Source organism: Hyperolius riggenbachi, chromosome 8 (genome assembly GCF_040937935.1).
Source record: "Hyperolius riggenbachi isolate aHypRig1 chromosome 8, aHypRig1.pri, whole genome shotgun sequence".
Lineage (NCBI taxonomy): Eukaryota > Metazoa > Chordata > Amphibia > Anura > Hyperoliidae > Hyperolius > Hyperolius riggenbachi.
Window position 1 is genome coordinate 263,563,650 of NC_090653.1, and position 14,501 is coordinate 263,578,150.

Genomic DNA, 14,501 nt, shown 5'->3' on the forward strand with positions numbered 1-14,501 from the left:
GCAAAACTGGCCAGAGCAATGCACCTGTGACTAATTTGCATAACCCCGCCTCCTCCTGATGCTACCCTTCTGTGGATCTATATCAATACTTCATGTTTGTTTTCATGTTGCGTTGCTTGTCAGAATATATATATATATGGCAGGGTTTAGATTGTGATCCCCTCTGTGACACATAATATATAATTACATCAAGCAGCGCTGACATCACCGCGCAGACTGGGAGGTGCGCTCCCGTTCTCAGTGCGGGCCCCGCCCCGCCCCGCCTCCTGCTGCAAGCAGTGCGCGTCCCCGCCCCCCTCCTCCTACTGCTGGCAGAGCGCGCTCCCGGGCTGCGCTGTCACTGATTGCTCCGGCCGGGGACACGAATCACACGATGCAGTTTCTTCCCGGATCAGCCTGAGAGAGATGGGGGCGCCGAGAGGAGCGGGGGTCCCCCTGGGGGTCACTCTGTGCTGCTGTCTGCTGCTCCTCCGGCTGTGTGCTGCGAGCCCAGGTGAGGCAAGAGGGGGGGAGCTCAGGGGGGGTACAGGTGGAGGCTGGGAGGGAGGGACACTGTGCTGCCTGCAGTCTGTGTACTACAGGGCTCACATATACCCATCATCATCATCATCATCATCTCTATATGTATATATAGGCAGATCTGCCACTGTGATAAGGAGCAATCCATGCATGTGGGCGGGACTCTGATTATTATTATTATTGCAGATGTATTGATTGCTTTATTATGGAGCAGAAAGCAGCAGATAAAAATATGGATATGCAATGATATTGCTTTAGTGTGTTGTAGGGGTTATATATGTCTGTTTAGATACATAGATACTGTATGTGCATACATTGAGATATATATATATATATATATATATATATATATATATAATCTATCTCAATGTGCACACTGATTCCTATATCTGAGTTTAATATAATTATCTGAGTCTGATTCCGTCTATTATATTTATATGTTTATATTTATAAATGGTAAGTCCTCGCTGGCTCATGTATCACAAGATCTGTCGTACGTGATTTACCCGCTGATACAGAGCGCGCAGCCAACCCACCTCCTGACTTATGTTATGGTGGCGTAGTTTTGTATTTACTTGGGATGAGAGAGGGGGTAGCATGTGGCTCTGCATAGGCCTCAATTCACGGAGCTTTATCAAACACTTTATCAAACGTTTGATAAATGTTTGATAAATTACCTCATGGGTAAAATCTAATTTTGAATTCACTAAGGTGTTAAATATTTATTGAACGTTTTATCGGTAAAACATTCAATAAATATATAACACCTTAGTGAATTCAAAATTAGATTTTAGCCATGAGGTAATTTATCAAACGTTTGATAAAGTGTTTGATAAAGCTCCGTGAATTGAGGCCATAGAATCAGCTCAGCCATGCTTATGGATTAGTGATGTTCCGGGTAAAAGTGAAAGGACAACAGAACCAAGAGGTATATGGAGGCTGCCATATTTATTTCCTTGTTAACAATACAAGTTGCCTGGCAGTCCTGTTGGTCTTCTGGCATGCATACTGTTAGTCAAAACCCTGGATCAAGCATATGGTGAATCCAGTAAATGCATCAGAGTACCCGATCTGCTGCATGATTGTTCAGGGTTTATGGCTAAAAGTATTAGACATACAGGATCAGGAGGAATGCCAAGCAACTGGTATTGTTTAGAAGGAAATAAATATGGCAGCCTCCATATCCTTCTCCCCTCAGGTTCACTTACAATACCAGTTGCCTGGCTGTCCTGATGAATTCTTTGGCTGCAATAGTGTTTGAATCACATACCTGTAATAAGCATGGAGTTACTCTTGTCAGATTTGTGTCAGAAATGTCTGATTGGCATGTTTGTAGGATCTATGGCTAAAAGTCTATCACTTGATTGTGCGAGAGTGATTTTGTCACATTAGAACGTATTTTATGCAGTACAATGTTTTTGTGGCACAATGCTGATCGCTGGTCTACTTTAGGGCACCCAGCAGGAAACCTCATAGGGAACAGTCCAGCAATCACAATAGTGTGGGCGTAGTTTACTACAACCTATTGGAAACCTAGCAGTTTGAGAGGGTGCTGTCCACCCAATCACGTGACCTGAATTTCCCTATGAGGATTCCTGCCGGGTCCCCTAAACTGCACTAGCGCCCAATGCTGATGTCAGGTGTTGGTATAAAAATTGTAAATAAGGGCTATGTTCACAGCTGGCCTTTGCGGTGTGGCATACAGGGCGTATTGTGGCCTAACATGCGGGTTAACAGTGAAGCCTACTTTTCATTCACTTTATGCTTCACTGTATGCCACTCAACACATGGATAACGTGTGGCACAATTTTGTCGTTCTGTTTTGTTCTTGCTTTTACAGGGAGTGTGGGCGTTGTACCCACTAAGAACCTTTCGTTTCGTGGCCAAAGCTCACCCTTTCCTCAGTGTAGAATACAGTGCACGATACGCAATACAGGTGTACAGTATTTAGCACTGAGGAAGGGGTATGCATCGGCTCCGAAACAATGCTCAGGAATACAAATTTACAGCTGCTTGTAATGAACCTGCCTGGTTGAAATGGTGTGCGCACTTCATTTCAGGTGTTGGTATAAGTGACATATCAACAGAGAGTCGCGAATATTTTTGTATGCGAAATTTATATCTGTAATGCTGGGCATACACGGCCTCGATTATGCTGGCTTGATCCCGGCGCATCCCCGCTCGTCCCCGCCGGCTCCTCTATCGATCCCCGCTCGTCCCCGCGGGCGCTCCTTATCTTCCGCTCGATTCCCTGCTATTGTCCGCCCGCGGGGATCGAGCGGATCTATCTGGCGGGTCATCGGACCTGTCGGATATTATCAATCGAGCCATCAGCGGCTCGATTGATAAGGAGAAAACGCTCCGTGTATGCCCAGCATTAGGTTGGCCGGAAGTAAATATTGAAAGTGGTTACTGCACTCATTTACAGTGAGGATGTTTGTTTTTTGAGCGGGTGGCGGTTTTGGTTTATAGAAAGACACAAAAATGTGTTCATCTTTTTTAAATGCGCCATTGTAAAATAATCATATTTTATTATTGATTGTGCTGTTGTACAGTGTTTATGATGCTGTTATGGTTTGATTTGTGATTGTAGGTTTAACATAAGCCATTGTATTCCCAACAGCATTAGGAGATTACTTAAAAGCTGTAGCCAAATTATGTTACAGATTTGATCTCTCAACAACTGTGTAGATTGCGTAGTGCGAGCGCATATTTTACTTTGCACGGACCTTTTAAGAGAGACCTTCACACTGTTGGTCAATAAAGTTTCACAAAAATTCGGATTTGGAACAAGATTGGAGACAGCTGAAGTGAGAAGAATATGGAGGCTGCCATATTTATTTCCTTTTAAACAATACCAGTTGCCTGGCAGCCCTGCTGATCTATTTTGCCACAGTAGTGTCTGAATCACACCAGAAACAAGCATGCAGCTAATCTTGTCAGATCTGACAATCATGTCAGAAACACCTGAAATACTGTATGCTTGTTCAGGGTCTATGGCTAAAGGTATTAGAGGCAGAGGATCAGCAGGATAGCCAGGCATCTGGTATTGCTTAACCCCCTTGGCGGTATGAAACATTCCGCCAGGGGGCAGCGCAGCAGTTTTTTTTTTTGTTTTTTTTTAAATCATGTAGCGAGCCCAGGGCTCGCTACATGATAGCCGCTCCACAGCGGCATCCCCCCGCCCGCTTCGATCGCCTTCGGCCATCTCCGATCAGGAAATCCCGTTCAAAGAACGGGATTTCCTGGAGGGCTTCCGACGTCATTGGGACTCCAGATCCACCCCTCGGCGCTGCCTGGCACTGATTGGCCAGGCAGCGCACAGGGTCTGGGGGGGGGGGGGGTGGTGGTACGCGCCGCAACGAATAGCGGCGATCGGGCGCGCGGCAGCGGCGGCGATCGGGGTGCTTAAAATTATTTAAATCGGCCCAGCAGGGCCTGAGCGGCACCCTCCGGCGGCTTACCCCGTGTCACACACGGGGTTACCGCTAAGGAGGTTAATGGGCGCCGAACAGGGAAAAAAAGGCGCCAGAGATTATGCCGCGCAGGGGGAGATCTCAGCCCCTGGTGGGGCGATTTTCATTTTGTAAATTGCTGTGCGCGCAGCCAGCACTTTGCTAGCCGCGCGCACAGCTTGATCGCCGCCGCTCTGCGGCGATCGGCCGCACGCAGCGGCTGAAGAGGGCCCCCCCCCCTGCCAGAGCCCTGCGCTGCCCGGATCAATGAGTTCCGGGCAGCGCTATGGGCTGGATCGTGTGTCCCTGACGTCAGGACGTTGGCTGACGTCCATGACGTCATCCCGATCGTCGCCATGGCGACAGGAGAAGCCAAGCAGGGGAACGCGTTATATACGCGTTCCCCTGTTTGCTTTAGATGCCGGCGACGATCGGACTAGAGGGCCACATGCGCCCTCTAGTGGTGTTTCATGTAGCTACCACTCTGGTAGCTTTACATGAAACATTAAAAAAAAAATTAAAAAAAATTGGAATTCTGCAATTTTTGCAGAAAAAATTAACCGCCAAGGAGGTTAAAAGCAAAAATCAATATCCTTCTCACTTTAGGTTCCCTTTTAAAAGGAAACAAATATGGCAGCCTCCATACACTTCTCACTGTAGTTGCCCTTTATGCTGGGCACACACGATACATTTTTCCGCTCGATTGTTCGCTTGATTCTGCGCTCGATTCTGTTATCTCTTACTCGTTTTTCTTATTTTTATCCATTCACTTCTTTGAGAAATCAAGCCAAAAAAACGATTGTAAGGAATATTGGACATGTCGGAAATTATCTATCGAACCTATCTATCGGGAGTAAAAATATATGGTGTATTCCCAGCATTAATCTATTTATTGTAGTCAAATAGCATATGTCCATATAAGTAATGCTGCATACACACTTGAGATAAAAGTCTTTGGAAAAGGCAAGATCACAGACCAATTATACCCCGTTCCATGTAGTATGAGTGCCATACTCTACACAGTCTATTCTATTGAGCTGAACTCCCCATCAGATAAAATCTTTGCAAGATGCTGCACACACAGATGCTGTACACCAGGGGTGCCCACACTTTTTCGGTTCGCAAGCTACTTTAAAATTTGCCGAGGCCAGGAGATCTACCAACGTCCCAAATGCTAAGCACGCGCCCCCCCCCCCCCCCCGCGTTAGCCAGGTATATGTGCCTGCAGCATAGGTTACATGCCCTCAGTATAGGTTAGCCTGGTATTTGGGCCCTCAGTGTAGGTTAGCCAGGTATATGGGCCCTCAGTGTAGGTCAGCCAGGTATATGGGCCCTCAGTGTAGGTCAGCCAGGTATATGGGCCCTCAGTGTAGGTCAGCCAGGTATATGAGCCCTCAGTGTAGGTCAGCCAGGTATATGGGCCCTCAGTGTAGGTCAGCCAGGTATATGGGCCCTCAGTGTAGGTCAGCCAGGTATATGGGCCCTCAGTGTAGGTCAGCCAGGTATATGGGCCCTCAGTGTAGGTCAGCCAGGTATATGGGCCCTCAGTGTAGGTCAGCCAGGTATATGGGCCCTCAGTGTAGGTCAGCCAGGTATATGGGCCCTCAGTGTAGGTCAGCCAGGTATATGGGCCCTCAGTGTAGGTCAGCCAGGTATATGGGCCCTCAGTGTAGGTCAGCCAGGTATATGGGCCCTCAGTGTAGGTCAGCCAGGTATATGGGCCCTCAGTGTAGGTCAGCCAGGTATATGGGCCCTCAGTGTAGGTCAGCTAGGTATATGGGCCCTCAGTGTAGGTCAGCCAGGTATATGGGCCCTCAGTGTAGGTCAGCCAGGTATATGGGCCCTCAGTGTAGGTCAGCCAGGTATATGGGCCCTCAGTGTAGGTCAGCCAGGTATATGGGCCCTCAGTGTAGGTCAGCCAGGTATATGGGCCCTCAGTGTAGGTCAGCCAGGTATATGGGCCCTCAGTGTAGGTCTGCCAGGTATATGGGCCCTCAGTGTAGGTCTGCCAGGTATATGGGCCCTCAGTGTAGGTTTGCCAGGTATATGGGCCCTCAGTGTAGGTTTGCCAGGTATATGGGCCCTCAGTGTAGGTTTGCCAGGTATATGGGCCCTCAGTGTAGGTTTGCCAGGTATATGGGCCCTCAGTGTAGGTTTGCCAGGTATATGGGCCCCCAGTGTAGGTTAGCCTGGTATATGGGCCCCCAGTGTAGGTTAGCCAGGTATATGGGCCCCCAATTTAGGTTAGCCAGGTATATGGGCCCTCAGTGTAGGTTAGCCAGGTATATGGGCCCCCAGTGTGGGTTTGCCAGGTATATGGGCCCCCAATTTAGGTTAGCCAGGTATATGGGCCCCCAGTGTAGGTTAGCCAGGTATTGGTGCCCCCAGTGTAGCTTAGCCAGGTATTGGTGCCCTCAGTGTAGCTTAGCCAGGTATATGTACCTGCAGCGTATGTTAGCCAGGGTCCTCTGGACTCCTGGAACCTCCGGCAGGCAGGCCGCTGGCCAATATGAATGTCGGGGAGAAGACGGCAAGAGGCGGCGAGGAGAGAGGCGGCGCGGCCGCTACGTCATGGCTGGGGGCGGCGCCGGGCATGTTACCAGCACGCATGTTGCAGGCTGCCGGGCGCCGCCCCCAACCATGACGTAGCGGCCGCTCCGCCTCTCTGCTCGCCGCGTCTTCTCTCCCTGTCTCCCGTGCATTCTTATTGGCCAGCAGCTAAACATGATGAGCTGCTGGCCGCAAAATTTAATGAGACGCGGCCAAGAGGCCGTGATCTACCGAGGCGGTCGTCGCGATCTACCGGTAGATCGCGATCGACCTATTGGGCAGCCCTGCTGTACACATTCAAAAGATCATTATCTGCAAAAGATCTCTTCTTGCAATAGATCCATTCCTGCAAAATGCATTCATAGTCTATGAGATCTGCAGATCCTCATACACACCTTGTTTAACAGGCAATCATCTGCAGATCAGATCCACCAGGATGGATTTTCAGATCTACAGATGATTGCCAGATATGCAGATGAAGTCTGTTAAACAAGGTGTGTATGAGGATCTGCAGATCTCATAGACTATGAATGCATTTTGCAGGAATGGATCTATTGCAGGAAGAGATTTTTTGCAGATAATGATCTTTTGAATGTGTACGGGCATCTTTGTGTGCAGCATCTTGCAAAGATTTTATCTGATGGGGAGTGCAGCTCCATAGAATAGACTGTGTAGAGTATGGCTCTCATACTACATGGAAGGGGGTAAAATTGGTCTGTGATCTTGCCTTTTCCAAAGACTTTTATCTCAAGTGTGTATGCAGCATAAGGACTGCCAGTCCATTGACCTTTTTGCATTTAATTGTGTAATATTTATATCGGAGGCTGTTTGATATGTAAATATGGGAAGGGTTTAGGACTACAAGTTCATTCACTGGTGATCAGATTGTCAGTTAGATGCTAATATTTTCAGCATGAAAGGGATGTAAAGTGAATGCAGAATAGATCAGTGACAAGCAGAAGCACTTGTCATTGGTCCAGTTATAAGCAGAAAATGATTTGCATACAATTTACATGCTAGACGAACTTAACATTTCTTTGAAGGATTCATCTGGTAATGAAACAGAAACTTCAACAGAACTATCTTTATCGTCTTGAAAATATTACACAAAAATACCAGTTGCCTTGATATATATTTATAGACAGTAGAATGCCTTTATAGTAAACTTCTTAGGGACTTGGCCCTATATCTAGTGATTTTGGCGGCCGATAGACCAATAGACAGATCTCTCTCTGATCGAATTTATTCGGAGAGAGATCTGTTGTCCGCCATAAACCACAGGCTGATTCCCATTCCGATTTCAGCATGAAATCTCTTGGCAATCTGCTTCGTGACGCCGCCTTATTGCCTCGCTACCCCCAGCCACGTTCCCTAGTGTAAATGTACCCCCCCCCCCCAGTGCCCCTGCATTGAAGAGGAGCTGTCAGCCATACTATCTCAGGAAAAAACAGCACATATATAAGTAGATAAATACTTGCTGTACTTACATATGTATTGCATTGTCCACATTTTGATTTTAGTGATTTTTCTACAGAAATAAAAAGAGAAAATCCTTCTTAGCATTTCCCATTTTAAGGGTGGCTATTTTGAAGCTAATCCTGATGTCATTTCCTCCCTTAAAGAGAACCCGAGGTGGGATTTTATTGTGCTAGTGGGGCACAGAGGCTGGTTGTGCACACTAACACCAGCCTCTGTTGCCCCATGGTGTGCCTCTAAGACCCCCCTGCGCGCCGCTATACCCCCGCAGTGCTGGCGACACGCAGCATGTCGCCAGCACAATGTTTACCTAAGCGCTGTCTGTCAGCGCCGCTCCCCCGCCTCCTCCGTATCGGCGCTACCCGTCCGCGTCAGTTCCCTCCAATCAGCGGGAGGGAAGGGACACAGAACACTGCGGGGGTATAGCGGCGCGCAGGGGGTCTTGGCGGCACACCATGGGGCAACAGAGGCTGGTGTTAGTGTGCACAACCAGCCTCTGTGCCCCACTAGCATAATAAAATCCCACCTCGGGTTCTCTTTAAGGTCATACACCTGTCAGATTTTTCCAAACGACCCGTCAAAACCCGCCAAGCGGATCCGCCAAAACCAGCGTTATCAGCTGAACGACCGACTGTACACACACCGGATTTGACGTCCAAACGACTGGTCTTTTGGAAAAATCAGACGTGTGTATGTACCTTTACTCTCCTCTGCCTGATTGTGTACGCATAGCCTGCCCTTCACTATAGAAAGTGCATTGTCTCAGCATGAGAAATATTGGCCAATCAGAGAGGAACAGAGGTGTGGGACTCCAGATATTCCAAAATTTCTCCGACTCCAAAGCCTTGCTTGAAATGATCTAATCATTTGCTCCATCAAAGTAGGCTTTGAAGTGAAAATTGCGCGGTGTGAACTTGGCTGGTCAAAATTGCCAGGAAATGCCTGTGTTTGCCTCCATGTCAAGCTGCTAAAATCTGATCCCGACCTGTGTAATTCAATGTAACGGTAATTAATATTTATATTGATTCAGAAGCGGCAGCAGGTTCTGCTCTGCTGCATATTTATAAAAAGGCCATTGGGTTTATCATTGTGACGATCAGTCCTGTTTTGATTGTGTTGTGTTATAGGGTTTAATCCGTTATTGCGTTGTTCCATGCCATGCTTTATGCCAAGACTTAAAGAGACTCCGTAACAAATTGCATCCTGTTTTTTATCATCCTACAAGTTCCAAAAGCTATTCTAATGTGTTCTGGCTTACTGCAGCACTTTCTACTATAACAGTCTCTGTAATAAATCAATGTATCTTTCCCCTGTCAGACTTGTCGGCCTGTGTCTGGAAGGCTGCCAAGTTCTTCAGTGTTGTGGTTCTGCTATGAACTCCCCCTTCCAGGCCCCTCTATGCACACTGCCTGTGTATTATTTAGATTAGAGCAGCTTCTCTCTTCTCTCTTATCTTTTACAAGCTGGATAAATCGTCCTCTGAGCTGGCTGGGCTTTCACATACTGAGGAATTACAGACAAAGGCAAAGCTGTTTGCAGGAAGAAACGAGCAGCCTGAAACTTCAGTGCATGAGAACAGGGGGAAAGAAACACACAAATGATCTCTTGAGATTCAAAAGGAAGGCTGTATACAGCCTGCTTGTGTATGGATGTATTTTCTATGTGTGGACATACTGTAAATCAACCTACTTCCTGTTTTGGTGGCCATTTTGTTTGTTTATAAACAAACTTTTTAAAACTGTTTTTAACCACTTTTAATGCGGCGGGGAGCGGCGAAATTGTGACAGAGGGTAATAGGAGATGCCCCCTAACGCAATGGTATGTTTACTTTTATGCTATTTTAACAATACAGATTCTTTTTAAGGGTAATCTTAAAAAAATGAGTTTAACTTACCTATGGGTTTCTTGCAGCTCCCTGGAGTGATACTGTTCCCACAAATGTCCTTCTGCGTCTTTCTGGCCAGCAGCAGCGACCCCCCCCCCCCCCCAAACCTGGCCGGCTGCGCACCTCCTCACCGCTCCCCCGATGTTGGGTGCGCGAGGCTCGTGGCTGCACATGCGCAGTAGTCACTGTTTGGCGGGCATCGGCCAGCTTTGAGGGGGGTTGCTGCTGTTGGCCGGAGGGACTCAGGGCACAGGATCACTCCAGGGGCTGCAAGAAGCACCAGGTAAGTTAAAGGTAAGTTGTGTGTTTTTTTTTTTTTTTTGTTTTTTTTTTATTTGTTTTGCACTTAAAGAGAAACCGTAACCAAGAATTGAACTTCATCCCAATCTGATACCCCCTTTCCCATGAGAAATATTTTCCTTTTCACAAACGGATCATCAGGGGGCTCTGTATGGCGGACATTGTGGTGAAACCTCTCCCACAGTGTGATGTCAGGAGCATGGTATATGTTTTTTCTGCCTATGCCTTGACAAAGGGGACCCCTAATAGCCCCGAAACGATCGTCGACCAAAGCGGTCAGATGAACATTGCATGTGTGTAATGGAGCAATAAAAACTTGCACTTTTTGCTTCACTAAGGCCTAGTGCACACCAGAGCGTTTTAGCTGCGGTTTGCGATCCGCATGCGGGTGCGGATCCGCTAGGGTAATGTATTTCAATGGGCTGGTGCACACCAGAGTGGGAGGCGTTTTGCAGAAACGCATACTCCCGGGCTGCTGCAGATTTTGGATTGCGGATGCGTTTCTGCCTCCATGTTAAGTATAGGAAAAACGCAAACCGCTCTGAAAAACGGCACTTCAGAGCGGTTTGCCAGGCGTTTTTTGTTACAGTAGCTAGCTATTCAGTAACAGCTTTACTGTAACAATACATGAAATCTACTACACCAAAAACACTTCACAAAACCGCAAAATGCTAGCTGAAACGCTACATAAAAATAAGAAAAAGCGTTTCAAAATCTGCTAGCATTTTGCGTATCTGCTAGCGTTTTTTGGTGTGCACCAGGCCTAAGACTGTGCGCGGACCCGTCCTTTGAATACTTGCTTATGCTGCCTAGGAGTCCTGCACCAGCACTCGCACAATAAGGTGTGCGGTTCTTTTTCTACGTAGGACCATGGTCCTGACAGTTTCCTGTCTGTGAGCCTTGTTGCATTGTGGGAAATAAAAGCTGTTTACAACTGTCAAAAAAAGCAAGCAGCATCTCCTTCCACTGACATCACCTACCAGCAGTAAAAATGTCACCATGTGATAAGTCAGAATGTAAATCAGGGAGTGGAAAGATTTTACAATGGGCAAACACTGACTAAATGATTTATACATAATTATTATAAAAATGAAGCACTTTTTTATTACATTATTTTCAGTGGAGTTCCTCTTTAAGTCTTCCTTTTTAAGGTGCCCATACACTTATCAATTTTTCTATTCAATACACAACAGACTTGATTCATCTGTTGGGAAGCGATTCCCTAAAATGTCAGATCGATTTTTGAAAGATTTTCACCAAAAATGGATTGAAAGCATTACATAGTGTCGACATCTTCCGCAGCGCTGTACAGAGTATATTGTTTTGTCACTAACTGTCCATCAGAGGAGCTCACAATCTAATCCCTACCATAATCATATGTCTATGTATGTATCGTGTAGTGTGTATATCGTACTCTAGGGCCAATTTAGGGGGAAGCCAATTAACCTATTTGTATGTTTTTGGGATGAAAGGAAACCGGAGTGCCCGGGAGAACATACAAACTCCTTGCAGATGTTGACCTGGCTGGGATCTGAACCAGGAACCCAGCGCTGCAAGGCGAGAGCGCTAACCACTATGCACCGTGCTGCCCCCAGGTGGTGGTGGTGGTGGGGGGGGGGGTAGCACGGGGAAAGCGTCATTCAAACAGGATGGAAACATTTTGTTTGATTGGGGGCCAGCTGAGAGCGTGGGCAGATCAATGGCCTATAGCTTTGCACTGCATCGACCAGTGCAACGCCTCTATCTCGCCTGTTTTTCTACTCCACAGCGCCACCTACCAAATGGAGGCCATTCCATCCGTGCTATTGATGGTACATGCGCAATCTACACAACTATGCTACACATAGCGCCCTATGGAGTGGGTGCGGGGGAGGAAAAAACTGGGACAAGGTGGTTGGCCAAGGAATTCTTGTGAGACTGATTGCTTATCTCTTGTGTTTTGATGGGCAGCACAGAAGGCGAGAGATTCTTGTACAAACACCAAAATGTCCACTAACAATATTGCATCAACTGATTGCCGCAAGAAAAATAATTACTGAATAAGACACTGACAGCTGCTTACAGCGGACCTGAACTCAGAACTTCCTTTCTGCTCTTAAAGATAAGCAACAGCATAATAACCTTCAAAGAAAAACATTTCGTTTTTACTGTTGATGCAAGTCCTGCAATAAATCTGCAGTGTATCTACATCCTGCTTTTATGGAAGCAGACATAAGGTTGACATCCTTTGTTTACAAATGAACAGCTCTGCAGTGGCTGAGGAGATTCCTGAGCTGCCACAGCTGAAGAGATCAAATGACAACTTGTGATTAGTTAGAGATGAGGGGGAATTAGACAGGCTAAACTCTCTAAATACATACAGGGTGCATTTCTCTGTTTTCCTTCTGTCCTGTGCAGGAGTTCAGGTCCACTTTAAAGTGCACTGGACAAGGCAAAGATAAAAACCACACAGGCCCAATAAAGGCAGCTTATCCACATGGATGGGTGTCACCAACACATGCACCATACATACGCTAGATGAAATGCGGCCAATAATGACCGCATTTGACAAGAATCTATTGTGTGTGTACAGCAGCCCCCGACCCTCAGCCGCTCCAGTTCGGATCCCCGCTGGGCAACATCTAGCGGGGGTGTATGGCTTTACAGTTCCCTGAGAAGGTTGCCTTTGGTTATGAAACACATATAAGTATGTGTTTGGTTAACGTCTTTAAAGCAAACCTGAAAAAGAAATAGACTTATGAGATAATAAATTGTATGTGTACCTTATATACTTGCTTATACTGGTTGGCTGGTACTTAACACAGCAAAGACTGTCGAGCTAATTGTGGACTTCAGGAGGTCTGCTCCCACCCCACCTCCAATCTATATTGATGGCACCGAGGTGGCCAGAGTGCCCTGCGCCCGCCTTCTGGGCACTACTATCTCCAGCGATCTCAGCTGGAAGCCCAATATCGCGGCCATCCAACGGAAAGCACAGCAGAGACTTTACTTCCTTCGGCAGCTAAGGAAGGTCGGCATGACCCAAGAAATTATGACCAGCTTCTACTCCGCCACCACTGAGTCAATCCTCTGCTCTTCCATCTTGGTCTGGTATGCCGGCGCCATCGCCAGTGACAAGTCCAAACTACAGAGGGTCATCAGGTCGGCGGAGAGGGTTATCGGGTGCCCCCTCCCCTCACTTGCACTACTGCACAACAAGAGACTGAAATCCAGGGCATTGAGGATCGCCAATGATCCCTCGCACCCAGGCCACCGTTACTTCAGTTTGCTCCCTCTGGGCCGGAGACTTCGAGCCATCCCCACAAAGACCACAAGACACAGGAACTCCTTCTTCCCATCGGCTGTCAGCCACCTGAATTCCCTCCACTTACTCCCATCAGTGCAAGCCCAAACAAGCTGGGGGGCAGCGCCTTGCCCGATCAGTCAACTGAAGCAACCACCTCACAAGGCTAATGGCCCGTACTCACGGGCTGCAAATGTTGCCTGTCGCCAGCACACGTGAGCGTGTGGGCGACAGGCCGGCGACAGCTCCTCGCCAGGTCCCTCCGCGTACACACGCGGAAGAGGGACCAGCGGCGAGGCGGAAGCTGTCGCCGACGTTCCTCCTCCCTCCGCCGGAAGCTCCATATACTTTAATAGAGGTTGCTGTCGCTAGTCTGCGTACTCACGCGGACTAGCGACAGTTGCGGCGGAGGTGCGGCGGCGACTGTCGCCATGCGATTGAAACTTTCAATCGCATGGCGACATGAGCGACGGGCGACAGTTCGGGGTGCGCATGCAACGGCCCATACTCACGGGCGACCTGTCGCCGCAACACGCGCGCGCCGCGTGTTGAGGCGACAAAAGTCCCTCGTGAGTATGGGCCATAACTGCTGGCCATCTTTAGGCCACTCAATGAACTTTGATGTATGTATGATGTAAAACGCACAATGTAATGCAATCTATCTCTGTCGCTACGCATTCTTCTGTCTTCTTACTGAGCTATATGTATGTGCCAAAAATAATTCCGGGCATGATCGCTCATGCTTGGCGAAATAAATGATTCTGATTCTTATAAGCCTAATTTTTCAGCACAAAAAAAGTGCTGAGAAGTTACCCTCTCGGCTTATATGCGAGTCAGTGGAGCAGAACGGATGATGGAGCAGGTTTTGTTACTGGCAAAGGAGCGTAAAGATTGTGCACTACTGATCCTGCTCTTACCAGCTGTGTCCCTGCTGTGTCCCTGCTGTGTACGTGATGCAATGTTAAAAAATAAATAAATAAAAAAAAAGCGGTGTATCTGAAAATAAAAATATGAGACTCTTTTCTTTGCTACG

At 47.5% G+C, this 14,501-nt stretch overlaps 1 protein-coding gene across 1 annotated transcript in view; it reads left to right on the forward strand.

The window, feature by feature from the left end:
- Positions 1–280: 280 nt before the first annotated feature.
- NPDC1 (neural proliferation, differentiation and control 1) overlaps positions 281–14,501 on the forward strand; it is a 179,428-nt gene continuing 165,207 nt past the window's right edge. Inside the window, exon 1 of the mRNA XM_068248766.1 lies at positions 281–493. Coding sequence (XP_068104867.1) covers positions 406–493 — 88 coding nt within the window. The 5' untranslated portion in view covers positions 281–405. The remainder of the gene's footprint in view (positions 494–14,501) is intronic.